The sequence below is a fragment of the Microtus oregoni genome, unplaced genomic scaffold (assembly GCF_018167655.1).
Source record: "Microtus oregoni isolate MIOR12 unplaced genomic scaffold, Mior012 000011F_ref0000422, whole genome shotgun sequence".
NCBI lineage: Eukaryota > Metazoa > Chordata > Mammalia > Rodentia > Cricetidae > Microtus > Microtus oregoni.
In genome coordinates, this window is record NW_024543070.1 from 45,449,144 (window position 1) to 45,464,092 (window position 14,949).

At 40.1% G+C, this 14,949-nt stretch overlaps 1 protein-coding gene across 2 annotated transcripts; it reads left to right on the forward strand.

The window, feature by feature from the left end:
* The first annotated feature begins 10,861 nt into the window (after positions 1-10,861).
* Positions 10,862-14,533, forward strand: LOC121453483 (cathepsin Q-like). Of its 2 annotated transcripts, none has more exons than XM_041660296.1 (7): positions 10,862-10,987; positions 11,274-11,396; positions 11,491-11,637; positions 12,100-12,324; positions 12,749-12,908; positions 13,601-13,718; positions 14,434-14,533. In XM_041660296.1, the coding sequence occupies exons 1-7, from the start codon at positions 10,862-10,864 to the stop codon at positions 14,531-14,533; spliced, it is 999 nt and encodes a 332-aa protein (XP_041516230.1). The 2 variants fall into 2 exon arrangements, with proteins under 2 accessions (XP_041516230.1, XP_041516231.1); XM_041660297.1 differs by having other exon boundaries at positions 11,277-11,396.
* The last annotated feature ends 416 nt before the right edge of the window (positions 14,534-14,949 follow it).

Sequence of the window (14,949 nt, forward strand, 5' to 3'; positions counted from 1 at the left end):
ACCAGTTGTCAGCACTCTTCCTTCATATCCTCATCGGCTATGTCTTCAAGGTCCCACCCCTGCTTGGGTTTCTGTTCTGACTTCCTTTGATGATGGACTGTGGTGTAGATGTATAATCTGAATGAAGCTTTTCTTCCCCAAGAGCTTTTGGTTATGATGGTTTATCACAGCAACAGTAACTCAAAGACAGCCAAGAGACTAGCATTTTAAAGCCTGGCAAATAATGACATAAAAGCAAATTTCTATCTTTTGTTTATATAAATGAAATGTATTTGGATTCAACCACATCTCTTATTTAACTCTAGTCTGTATATAAAGCATGTTAAAGAGATGTGTCAGGTAAAATTGGGCAGTTCCACAGATTTGCTTCCATCTGGTGTGTGTGCTTTGCCTTTCATTAAACATGAAATGAGATATATTGATATGAGTAGAGGACACCATTGCTACACTTCTCTGGAATGCCGTACAAGCAAAATTGATCGATCAGAAACACAATTTCAAACCTTGAAGACAAAGTAGAGGATCTGGACAGTCAATGAAAATTATGCATAAAGAAGCACTTTGGAGACCATGAAAAGACAGCATCCATGAATCATCGGCATAGAAGGAAAAGAATTCCAGCTGGCTAGCATAGACCAGATCTTCACTGTATTCACAAAAGAAAACTTCCCAGACTCCTCAAACTGAAAGAAGTCATACCTGTTCAAAAACAAGAAGGCAGAACAACAAGTCGCACCAGAACAGAAACTCCACAAATCATTTAAATTTAAAGTGGTAAATAGGCAGAACAAAAAGAGGGATTGAGAATAACCAGAGAAAATTCACAAATCACAAACAAGGGCAAACCCATTAGAATAACAAATAAAATCTCAATGTAGACTACAAGACAGAAGAGCTTAGAGCAATGTGCTCCTATTTCTAAGAGATCACAGATGCCAGTCCAGACAACCTTACCAGCAAAATTATTTGATAGAGTTTAAAGACAATGAAAAATTCTCCATGATACAGGCTAACCGACTAAGTCTGACAAACCAGCCGTATTGGCTAATCATGGTTTTCAACTTAACATACATGGGAAAAAGAACCTCTTTTGAGAAAGAGCTTCCAGGAGATTGGCCTGTGGGCATGTGTTTGGGGTTTTGTCTTGACTGGTAATTGGTGCAGAGGGGCCCAGCCCACTGGGGGTGACACCATTCATACACAGGTGGCTCAGGGCTCTTCTTAAGGAGCCACTGTTTGTTCTCAGTTGTTCGGCAGTTCAGACCCGAAATAATGACACAGAAACCATATTATTTAAATCACTGCTTGACCCATTAGCTCTAGCTTCTTATTGACTAACTTATATATTAATTGAACCCATTTCTAGTAATCTGTGTATCACCATGTGGCTGTGGCTTACCAGCTAAAGTTCCCAGGATCTGACTCTGGTGGGGCTCCATGGCTTCTCTCTGACTCTGTCTCTTCCCCGCCTAACTAAGTTCTGCCCTGCTATAGGTCTAAGGCAGTCTTTTACTAACCAATGGTAATCATACCATACAGAGGGGAATCCCACACCATGTGCTCTACCAAAAAAACAAACAAACAAACAAAAAAAAAACATGTCCGAACATGTGACTGGGAGTAACTCAGTTTTTGACATTTGAGCACGGTTTTTACTTCAAACATAAGCCATGAATTCCATGCCTTGGTTTCTCTCAATTATGATCTATAAATTGTGAAATAAATTCTTTATTATCCCATTTTTTTGTGGTGATAATATCTAGCATAGCAACAAGAGTCATTGTAAAACCAAATTGGTGAGGCTGAACATGGTTTTTGCTATGGTAGATGCTAACTGCATTGTTTTAGAGGATTGTGGTTTCAAGATTTTCCTGTAAAAGCAATGTTGAGCTCAGATCTTAATGGACAGTTCAGTGGATTCTATAAATTATGTGGATGTTCAGAGTCAAAAAGAAATGCTGTTCATTGTTGTAATTCTCCTAGGTCTATCTGTATGTGGCACAATGAGGGAAGAGATGATGAATATTAATAATGTCTAGGGAAAAGCATACAACACCCTAATATATGTCTCCGAATTAAGATTCTACTAGTGTAAGGAAGAAAAAACGGGGTAATTTATGAACCACATTGTGTGGGTGGGAATGATGTAATGCATATGACATCACATTTTGGCACCAGTGACTCTGGTAAGAGCTAGGCATCGTGAGCAAGCTACAGGCAGGCCACTAGGCAGCTCAGATATGAGCTTAGCCCAGGATATATCTGAGATATGCTAATGAGCTAAATACAAGCTGGTATTGATGTGCTAGGAAGGCAGCCCCAGCTATGAGCCCTGATTGTACGAAGCTAATGCCCAATGAAAGGATAAAAAATAATGGAACTATGGGAATGGGTATAGGATGATACTACTGTCCTCCAAAGACATGAATTCTCTAGCCTATGTGTTGGTGCCAATTTACTAGAAGACTAGTGTTATGCATGGCCATAGCCTCAGTAATCAATGACTTTCAGAATTGTAGGTAGGCATACACAGGACTTCTGTCAGTCATAGTCATTGACTAAGCTCAAAAGGATCTCCTGGAGGCTACCAGTGCCACCCTCCAGACGCCACAGATGAAGGACTTCACAGCACAGGTGGGTCAAGCCCGAAATATTGCAAACTCACTTTAGAAGTTCTCCAGTAGAACCCAACAGCAGTAGCAACGTTATTTCTACACAAGTGTCTCCTGCTTGGTGAAATATCTGTTTACCATTTATACAGGTATCATATTATAAGGAATATTTGTACGAATATACTAAATATATTCAAAAGAAAATCTTGTGTGGACATCCTAAATGCCTATCTCTTACAGTCCATATACACGAGCACTCTGGAAAAGAAAAAAGGGTCACTTTCGCACCTGAACATTGTCCTCAGCGTCAAACATCAGATTATTTGGCTTGTCAAGTGAATTGCATCCTGGTGGTCAGAAATTCCAGGCATCAGAGATTCATCTAAAGCAGTGCGTTTCCCCTGAATGAAGCTTTGTCACAATTTTAAGATGTGGAATTTTTTTTTCACTCATTCATGAACAAATATTACACAGAGGCAATTCTCTGCTGAGTTATTTTCCTCTGCTTGATTCTTAACTAACAAAGGAAGGTTAGAATTAAAAGAATGTAAGGAAGTTAGAGTCACAATACAGAAAGAGGGTACATGATCACATCATCTCTAACAGGAGGAACTTGGGTAGATGTGACTCAGGATGGATATACTGTTTGGGCCCAAGGCTTCCTTTGCTATTGACTAGATCTCTCCTGCTGATTGATTGTGTTTGTCTTGTAGGGCTCAAAGAATACCTACCCCAAGGTCCAGAATCATTGGCTACTGGGACAGAGTGATGGAAGTCATCTGTAATTCTTTGCAAGCTAAGGTTCACTGTAATTTCTGATGTAAGGTCCCTCAGCTGTCTTCTTGCATTCTGGTCACTTTGTCCCCACAATTCATACATCCTGCCAAAGGAGGGTCTTAGTGGTATCTATTAGAGTTTGAAGAATAGGTTACACAATTGGAAGAAAGAAAAAATATATAATGAATGCCTCTAAAGATCGACAAAGAAATTCAGTGTGATTTTAGTATGCTATGTTTAGCCACATAGATAGTATATGGGGTTTATGTGAATTATATATATATTATATATATATAATTATATATATATAAATTATATATATATAATTATTATGAAGAAAGAAAATAATAATAAGTAGAAGTACAAAAACGTACTGCAGACAGGTAAACTTGAACCAGCTTCAGAGGACACCTGGTAGGAAATGATCTCTATTAGATCTGATGGGTACTCTGATAAAAATAAAGACTGTTCTTCCTCCTTTGATTTATCAGAATTGCTGCTTGACATAGGATAGGTTAGGGTTAGGGTTTAGACAGCATTCATAAACTCTTGGAGCTCTGAATCAAGCAGGGTCAGGTCTCATTTATAGATTCAGAGAATAGAGATTTCATTCACTTGTAACATGAGAGCCTGCTTGTTGGTGTTTCTGTCCTCCAGATGTTTAGTCCCAGAGAAAATCACACATTCACTTCCTGCCTGGTTGTCCCGCCTATACTTCCTGCCTGGCTACTGAACAATCAGCATTTATTTAAAACATAATTGACAGAATACAGAATTGTCCTGCAACATTTTCACTTATGAACATAATGATTTGTTGCTTTCTTTGAATTAAGCATCCTTCACTCTTGGCAGAGGAATAAATGGATCGATAACTAACATTTAAAGCATTTTGAAAAGACATATAAAAAAACAACCCACCCACTGAGACAGTGGAGCTGATCTATTGGGAACTCACCAAGGCCAGCTGGACTGTGACTGAAAAAGCACGGTATAAAACTGGACTCTCTGAACATGGCGAACAATGAGGGCTGATGAGACGCAAAGGACAATGGCACGGGGTTTTGATCCTGCTTAATGTGCTGGCTTTGTAGGAGCATAGCCAGTTTGGATGTTCACCTTCCTAGATATGGACGGAGGGGCGAGGACCTAGGACTTACCACAGGGCAGAAAACCCTGACTGCTCTTTGGACTGGAGAGGGAGGGGGAAAGGAGTGGGGGGAGGGGGAGAAGGGTGGGAGGAGGGAGAAAAGGGTGGGAGGAGGGGGAGGGAAATGGGAGGCTGGGAGGAGGTGGAAACTTGTTGTTTTTGTTTTTGTTTTTTTTCTCCTTTTCTCAATAAAAAAAAACAATTATGGTAGAAGTGTCTGAAAATACATATACACATAAAAGAAATTTAAATGTGTCATCTTGTAATAGAGGAAATAGTACATCAACTAGACATCATATGTTACCAAATAAAAACCTAGTTCTAAGAATGTGTTTTACCTTTCTGAATCATGATGTGGTATATCTTTCGGTATATGTGTTGCTTTTATTGGCTGATGAATAAAGCTATTTGAACTATGGTCAGTCAAAATACTGAAAGGCAGGAAGTTTAAACAAAGATACATGGAGAATGTAAGTGGACTTGAGAAGATTCTGTGTAGCTGCTGAAGGAGAAAGATGCCAAATCATTATAAGTATGCTTCACTATGTGGCAATACATAGATTAATAGAAATTGGTTAATTCATAGTGTAAGAGGTGACAAGGAAGTACTTAATACAGTTTTTGTGCGATTATTAGGTGGGGACCATCATGAAATGAAAGTGCAGTCTCCATTTATATAATCATATGGCCTATCTTAGTCAGTGTTCTGCCATTACAGAGACAACATGACTGTGGAAGCACCTATAAAAAAAGATATTTAATTGGGTCTTACAGTTTCAGGGGCATTGCCCATTTTTATCATGGCAGGGAGCACAGCATTATAAAGGCAGGCAGGCATGGTACTAGATAAGTAACTGAGAATTTCACATTCGAGTGATACTGGACTTGGCATGTGCTTTTGAAACCTCAAAACCAACTCCTGGCGATGTATTTCCTCCATCAAAGCTATACCTCCTAATCCCTTCAGATAGTTTCATTGACTAGTGAACAAGCATTCAAATCTGTGAGCTTGTGGGAGAAATATTCTCTTCCATATCACCCAATTCCCCTCCCTGGAACCATAGGCTTATAGATACATCAGAATGCAGAAATGCATTCATTCCAAATTAAAAATATTCTGTAGTCTGTAAGAGTCTCAACACCATTTAAAAGTCCAATATTCAATAATCCAATTAAAAATGGAGTACAAACCTAAACAGAGAACTGTCAACAGAGGAATCTAAAATGTCTGAAAGATACTTAAAGAAGTCCTCAACATCCTTAGTCATCAGAGAAATGCAAATTAAAACAACTCTGAGATTCCATCTTACACCTCTAAGAATGGCTAAGATCAAAAACAGCGATGACAATTTATGTTGGAGAGGTTGTGGGGAAAAAGGAACACTCCTGCATTGCTATTGGGAATGTAAGTTGGTACAGCCCCTTTGGATGTCAGTGTGACAATTTCTCAGAAAATAAGGAAACAACCTTCTTCAAGACTCAGTAATACCACTTTTGGGTATAAACCCAAAGGATGCTCAATCATACCTCAAGGACATGTGCTCAACTATGTTCACAGCAGCTTTTTTTTTTTTTTTTTTTTTGTAGCCGGAACCTGGAAACAACCTAAATGCCCCTCGACCAAAGAATGAATAAGTAAAATGTGGTACATTTACACAATCTTGAATTTTGCAGGTAAATGGATTGAGCTAGAAAACATCATTTTGAGTGAGGTAACCCAGACCCAGAAAGACAATTTTCACATGTACTCACTCATAAGTGAATTTAAACATAAAGCAAAGAAAACCAGCCTACGAATCACAATCCCAGAGAACCTAGACAACGATGAGGACACTAAGAGACACATACATGGATCTAATCTACATGGGTAATAGGAAAAGGCAAGATCTCCTGAGGAAATTGGGAGCATGGGGACCTTGGGAGAGGGTTGAAGGGGAGGGGAGGCTGTAGTAATAAGGGCGGCAGGGCTGCATCCCCAGCACCCCAGCCGCCCGCACGGCTAGCTTATGCCCGAAATAACAACATACAAACTGTATTCATTTAATCACTGCTTGGCCCTTTAGCTCTAGCACTTACAGGCTAATTCTCACGTCCCGATCAACCCATCTCTAATAATCTGTGAGAACAGGTCTTACCGGGAAGATTCTAGCCTAGTCCATCCTGGGTCGGAGCTTCATGGCATGTGTCTGCCCAGGAGCGGGGCATGGTGTCTCTCTCAGGCGTCTGCTCCCAAGAGGAGAGCTGTCGAGACTGACCTCACTTCCTCTTCCTCCCAGCGTCCTGTTCTGCCTACTCCTCCCACCTATCTTCTAACCAATAAAATGGGCCAAGGCAGTTCCTTTATTAGCCAATGACCTTCCTCCATCAGGAGGCAGCTAGGGGGGCAGAGAAAAATATAGAGCTCAATTTAAAAAAAAATTAAAATATGCAGTGTTCAAAGTCTCTAATACTTGTGTCATTGACTTTATTATTATTATTTTATTACTTTAAAAAATACCAATCCAAATTCCCACTTCCTCCCCTCCTTCCACTCTCTCCAAATATCCTCCCATTCCTCCCCCTCTAATTCTAAGAAAGGAAAAGGCACCCTGCCCTGTGGTAAGTCCAAGGCCTTCCCTACTACATCTAGGTTGAGCAAGGTATACATCCACAGAAAATAGGGTCCCAAAAGCCAGTACATGCAGTAGAGACAAATCCCAGTACCACTGTCAGTGGCCCCTCAGTCTGCCCCAACTGCCACCCACATTCAGAGGGACTAGTTTGATCCCATTCTTATTCACTCCCAGTCCAGTTGGAGTTGGTGAGCTCCCATTAGCTCAGGCAAACTGTCTCAGTAGGTAAACCCCTCATGGTCTTGACCTTGCTCATATTCTCACTCCTTTCACTCTTCAAATGGACCTTGGAAGCTCATTCCAGTGCTCCGATATGGTTCTCTGCCTCTGTTTCCATCTGGTGTTGGACAAAGGTTCTATGGTGATATTTAAGATAATCATCAGTCTAACTATAAGGCAAGGCCAGTCCAGGGACCCTCTCGTCTATTGCTTACACTAAGAGGCCATGGATGCAAGCCCAGACTACCATACCCAGCAAAGCTTTCATTGTGTCAATGCCTTAACTGTAACCCCTTGAAAAATTAAGCTTAAGAGCAGATCAAATTCTTCCAAAATACAATGGCACAAGATATACATTACCATTACAAAGAAAAAGAAAGAGAATATAGTGAGGAAATACTGTACCAAAAGAGGAACTAACACCGGCAGGGAAAACTCCAAATTCTACATCTCTATGTCTGCTGTCAAAGTGTTCTTCAGATTTCCAACTCCTTTTAATTCTAAATGCCTCCAGGAACAGATTGCAATACAATGTGAGTGATTGTCCCTAACCCACCAGGATGGGTCCTGAAGCAGTAAATATAGTAACTTTGTTTTTTTTTTAATTTATTTATTTATTAAAGATTTCTGTCTCTTCCCTGCCACCACCTCCCATTTCCCTCCCCCTCCCCCAATTAAGTGCCCCTCCTCAGACCGAAAAGCAATCAGGGTTCCCTGTCCTGTGGGAAGTCCAAGGAACCCCCCACCTCCATCCAGGTCTAGTAAGTTGAGCATCCAAACTGCCCAGGCTCCCACAAAGCCAGTGCGTGCAGTAGGATCAAAAACCCATTGCCATTGTTCTTGATTTCTCAGTAGTCCTCATTGTCCGCTATGTTCAGAGAGTCCAGTTTTATCCCAGGCTTTTCCAGACCCAGGCCAGCTGGTCTTGGTGAGTTCCCAGTAGAACATCCCCATTGTCTCAGTGTGTGGGTGCACCCCTCGTGGTCCTGAGTTCCTTGCTTGTGCTCTCTCTCCTTCTGCTCCTGATTTGGACCTTGAGATTTCAGTCCTGTGCTCCAATGTGGGTCTCTGTCTCTGTCTCCTTTCATCGCTTGCTGAAGGTTAGTATTCAGGAGGATGCCTACATGTTTTTCTTTGGGTTCTCCTTATTTAGCTTCTCTAGGATCACTAATTATAGGCTCAATGTCCTTGGTTTATGGCTAGAAACCAAATATGAGTGAGTACATCCCATGTTCCTCTTTTTGGGTCTGGCTTACCTCACTCAGGATAGTGTTTTCTACTTCCATCCATTTGTATGCAAAATTCAAGAAGTTCTTTGTTTTTTACTGCTGAGTAGTACTCTAATATGTATATATTCCATACTTTCTTCATCCATTCTTCCATTGAAGGGCATCAAATGGCTAAAATAAAGAACACCTATGATAGCCTTTGTTGGAGAGGTTGTGGAGAAAGGGGTACACTCATCCATTGCTGGTGGGAATGCAAACTTGTGCAACCACTTTGGAAAGCAGTATGGCGGTTTCTCAGGAAATTCGGGATCAACTTACCCCTGGACCCAGCAATACCACTCTTGGGAATATACCCAAAAGAGGCCTTATCATATAACAAAAGTATATGCTCTACGATGTTCATAGCAGCATTGTTTGTGATAGTCAGAACCTGGAAATATAGTAACTTTGAATTGATGCTGTGCTGGTACAATGAAGAATACCAGGTAAACGGTGCTTCTAGATGGCAGGCCCATGTAACATCCAAAAGAGAAAAGTCAGAGAGTTTCAGGAGATGCAGCCAGAGCCTGCCATTTATTTCCCCTCTTGTACTTCAACCTTGTAAACCACTTGCCCCTTTGAGGTTCATATCTCCTAAATGTCTTGTGATATCCAACTGTATTACACATGGACAAATGGGAACAAGAGTCTGTGTTCTCTAGGGTCCAACCATAGCTGAGGAGGAAACACAAAACAGAATGAATTGATTAACTCCTGCCAGGGATGGTAACCAAAGCCGCCCATTCTAACTGCAAGGGCACATCACACATCATTTCCAGAAAGTGTAATCAGAAAGCAAGAAGCTCAGTATACTGTGATCCAAAGCCTACAGGACTGCTATCCAACATGCTTTGACAAGGTTCACCAAGTCAGCTTCCTGTTGTCCAGAGAGGAATCCCACAGCCATGCTAGAGGGAAAGTGAGAGGTTATCTCTCAGAAAGAGCCTGAAGTACTAGTGCCTGAAGAATTATTCATGGCAGTAACTCAGCCAATCAAAGGGAGAGCATGACTGAGGGACGGGTTCAAATGGATAGATATTTGAGATTTATAGCATGAATAAGTTACTGCCGTGTCAGACTCTGGAACCTCAACAAGCTCTGAGGAGTAGAGACCGTGGAGTGGACTAAGGCAGTAGCCATCACCACAGAGAGGTAAGACCATGACTTTCCAAGGCAGAATGTCACGTACTTGTGGGGTGGGGGTTGAGAGACTCCAGGGAAAATCAAGTAAATGCCAAAGACAATAGTCTTACCCTTAGCAACCCTTGTGTGTGCAGTGAAATGGGAAGGAAAGGTAAAGGAGACACTACATACCTTATGGGTCTGTTTTTATAGGGAGGGTCTCATTACATAAAAGTTTGAGTCTGACCCCAGAGATTTACACAAGTAAACATCACTGGCACATACTGGTCCAGAAGAGATCATCTCTTGTACATAACCCCCAAATGGATCTGTTTTCAGTTCACATGGACAATGTAGTAGCAGATGGTGTGTTCCTATCAAGTCTTTTGGGCAGTGTTGCTTTTGAGATCCTGTAAGTTCAGAAACTGATAATCTCACTATCAACTTGGTATTGTACTCCACCTACTCCCATGGTCCCAGCCTCCTGTTGGTTTTTAATGTGATGATATCCTCATATAGGTAGTGAGTTGGGAGTCTGATTGCGTATTCCCAACAGCAGAACACAAGTAATAATAAATGACTCTTCCAACATTCTTATAGAAGATATTTCACAAAGTTTCATTGAAGAGGGGAGGGTTAAAGTCAAGCCTACCACTTTCTGTACATTAAAAATGCTTATATTATCATGGAGTCCCAACTGTTGACCTATTTTGAAGGTAGAATCCAATACCATGTGAGAGAAGTTTTGCTTGGTATAAAAATTTAGTCAGTGATATCCTAAAAAAATGGTTGTCTTTTGCTTCTGTTTTTCACAGAGAATGGAGACATTTTTGAAATTGTGAGATTCAGTTCACCAAAAGTTTTCACTGCTAGAAAGCTGGGGACAGGCTCTGCATTTTATATTGGATCTAATAAATACCAGTGGATGACTCAGTTCAAACACTCCTCGACCTTTTCTAAAATCTTTTAAAAAATATTTGGGACAATAATTCAACAACTTTTCTTGACCACATATGGATTAATTTCTTACGAAGGAATAAGAAGACATAAAAGCATTGTTGTAATTATATCTTCATTTCTCTCTCTAATCCAGGTTCTTCAGATATGACTCCTACTATCTTCCTGGTCATCCTGTGCTTAGGAGTTGGGTCACGTGTTTTGGCACTTGATCCCAGTTTCGATGCTGAATGGGAAGAGTGGAAGATACTCTATGAAAAATCATACAGCCTGGTTGGTATCCTGGAAACTGTCCAGAAGGGCCCGAGAGTACAGCTGTCTAGGCATAGTAGAGGTCCTAAGTGCCCCAACACAACTACCACCATGAGGTTGCTTAATCACAACCATTGTGAGCAATGGGTAGCCAGATTCCCTTTCATCAGTATGAGGAGAATATGTGACTATTGTGTCCTAGACTAGCTCTCCTGGGCCTCTAATCACCTGCACAGTAAATCCACAACATCAGCTTGTACAGGAGTTTAATTATAAAGAAATGTCACCCATTTTTGTTCTTATCCAGGAGGAAGAAGCACTGAGGAGAACAGTATGGGAAAAGAACATGAAAATGATTAAACTTCACAATGGGGAGAATAGCCTGGGGAAAAATGGCTACACCATGAAAATGAATGCCCTTGGTGACATGGTAAGTGTGACATGCATTACTTCACACTGTGCTCTCTTGTGTGTTTTACATGGAGTCTTTTCTTTTATAATCATTTATGTACTTTTCCTTGAAGACCGATGAAGAATTCGAGAAAATGGTGGTTGCTTTCCCAATGCAAACACACAAGAGGGGAAAAGGCATCTGGAAACGAGCTCTTAGCGGTTTACCCAAATTTGTGGATTGGCGAAAAGAAGGATATGTGACTCCTGTGCGGCACCAGGTTTGACAGTGCCACCTGCCCTTCTTTTTAAACCATATTGAAGAGGAAAGAAATTAGTGTCTTTGTTTTCTTATTGAATGAGGAGAGACTTGGAACTCATTTTTTAAATAATATATTTTCTTCTTTGAAATCTTCATACATTTTCCAATATATATTGATCTTGACAGTTCAGCAAACACATTCTCCAGATATGAACTTCTACCACATCTCATTGTAGAGTTCATGTCCTTTCTACTGTCATTAATAACCGATAAAAGCAAAAGGTCTTTCACAAATATGGTGGTGGTGGGGACCCACAGGAGCATGTGCATACTATCCGCATCCAAGTTTCCTTGGAGACTGACAATTCCTTTCTAGGCATCTGTCAATTGCCAGTTCCTCATGTTCACAAATTATTCACATGTCTATGTTGTTAGCTGAGTTAGTATTTGTCTGTGAAAAACCACATTTTCTTCTCTCTAGCGCCGTTGCGGATCTTGTTGGGCTTTTGCTGCAACTGGTGCCATAGAAGGACAAATGTACAAAAAGACAGGCAAACTCATTCCTCTGAGTGTGCAGAACCTAGTGGACTGTTCTAAACCTCATGGCAACAATGGCTGTGCATGGGGTCACATATATGCTGCTTTTCGGTATGTTTTGCACAATGGAGGAGTGGAGGCTGAGGCGACCTACCCATATGAAGGAAAAGTAAGTGGACGTCATGTTATTTCAGCTAAACCTGTAGTGAGGAACAACTGTAGATATGATACACTATCTTCAGCACTCAGATAGGATGGTAGAATCTCTCTGTACAGCATCATCACAGCCATTAAGTATCATCCTTTGCATAAAGTTTTGGTATCATGATTTTGGTATGACTGTCTTCCATGTACATCGAGAACATAGAAACTATTAAACATATAATACAGATCTCTGAAACAGTAAATTTTCTTATGGATAGGGGGAACTATTGGTTGTGGTTGAAGACAAGAGATCTTATTTTCAGTTCTAGATCTTTTAATACCATTTCACTTCCTGGGATGAGTTACAATAACCCAGACATTTGTGTGCTCAGCTGCAAATTGCCAAGTGTTGGAAGAAACTGAGTCCTTTATCTCTTCACCTTTTAAAGGGAGGACCATGCAGATACAATCCTCAGAATGTAGCTGCTAAAATCAGAGAATATGTGGCCCTCCCAGAAGATGAGGATGTCCTAATGGATGCTGTAGCAACTAAAGGGCCCATTGCTGCTGGAATGCATGTGTATAAGTCTTTTTCATTCTACAATGAAGGTTAGCATATTTCCTTCGAATGAAGAAAAAAATTGTGACATCTCTGTGTTATGACAAGTTCTAAGACTGGCTGTTAAGTAAAAAATATGATGTGAATGGTTAAGTGTCTGGACTTTACTCATCTCCAAATAATAGTCCTGAGTACTGAATTTCTCCTGATATGCACCCTCGTATGAAAGCTGATGTATCCTATTCAAAAAATTTATTGGTTAGCTGATTTTTTAACTCTTCTCCATTTCATGGATGTTTTAGTTGTTTATAGAAACTGATTTTTGAAATCAAATTATAACAGAACATTTTAATTAAATAATTTATGCCTTCAAAGTTTAACTTGGCATGAGACTAGTAGAAAATCTACAAACTTCTAAGGAGTCAATTCATGTGCATGCAGACAATAGCTATCAATAAAACTCACTACTTTGGATTTCTTCAGTTTTCTGTGAAACTGTGTGTATGTGTGTCTGTGTGATTGTGTGTGTGTGTGTGTGTATTAGCATTCTTGCGAACAATTCATCTAGCTCAAGTCTGACTGTAGTTTATATCGAGTTCAAGCATGATTGCAGTTTATATTTAGCTGAAGTCTGATTGTAGTTTATATAATTTCAGAGACTGCTGAAATAGTTCCACTGTTGGTGGCTGTGGTCACTCTCAGGTGTCCTGTGCATCTCACATCAGCTTCTGTTATTTCCCAGGCATTTATCATGAGCCAAACTGCAGCAGTATTGCTGCCAATCATGGAATTCTGGTGGTTGGCTATGGATTTGAGGGAAATGAAACGGATGGTAATAACTACTGGCTGATCAAGAACAGGTATAAATTGCCCCGAAAATATGTATTTGAAATTCCAGGGGCTGGAGTGATGGTTCAGTGGTTAACTGCACTGGATCTCGTCCGGGAGATTCTTCCAGGCATCAATTGTTTCTGTCATTATATACCTTCTATATTGAGGCAGTGTTTCTTGCTGATCTAATAGTTCACTATTTGCTCTGCCTAGCCAGCTTGTACTTGGTATGTTCTGTGTCTATGTCCAAAGAATGTGGGTTACTGGTGCACTATAAAGTCAATCTGGCCTTCCCGGGGCTCTTGAAACTGATCTCACATTTTTAATTTTCTCAGCTCTCATATAGCCCTAAGAATATATATATATATAGTTGTTAGGGCTATATGAGAGCTGAGAAATATATATATTATATATATTTATATATATAGTTATATATATGTAATATATATATAACTATATATATATATTATCATAGAATTCCCAATTCTTCACGGGTTTCAAGGGTATCAATGTCATGTATGTGACATTGATTTTTTAAAATATGATACATTTGATAGTTCTGAAACATGTAACGTTAGAAAGGCATCCTGCTGTGGTTTTTACATGCCTGTATGAAGCACCTCCTAGTACTCAGGAATAGACCCTCTGCCTTTCCTGATCATTTTGTTAGGTTGACCTCTTGCCTATTGTAATAAATCCAGCATGTGATAATATTTCTACTAAATAGAATATGATTTCTTTCAGCTGGGGTAAAAGCTGGGGCATGAACGGCTACATGAAACTTGCCAAGGACAGGAACAACCACTGTGGAATTGCTTCATATGCCCACTACCCTCTTGTGTGAGCAGCCTGATGCCCACGTGGAAGCAGTTAGCAGGAGACTGCATTTCCAGAGAGGTTGTATCCACTTCAAAGACCAGCCTTTGCTTAGTGTGTTAAACTGCTGAGTCTCTCAAGATCCACACTGCAGTGTGAATTCTGGGAGATTTCAAGTATTTGAAATTATAAGTTTTGTAACAGCCTCTATCTAATGAGTGCTTATGATTACTACAATAACTTTATTTTTAATTTTAATGCTTGTGGAAATAAAATCATTTAAAAATTAAAATTCAAGTATCATTTCTAGTTATATATATATTTGTGCAGTTACTTTTTTTGTTGTCAAGCATGCAATTCACCTTGAAGTGGGACGCAGTGTTGTGCTGGTGTCTGGAAGAAACAGTGGGTAGGTTCTCCTTGATGGAATGTACTGTTCCTCGC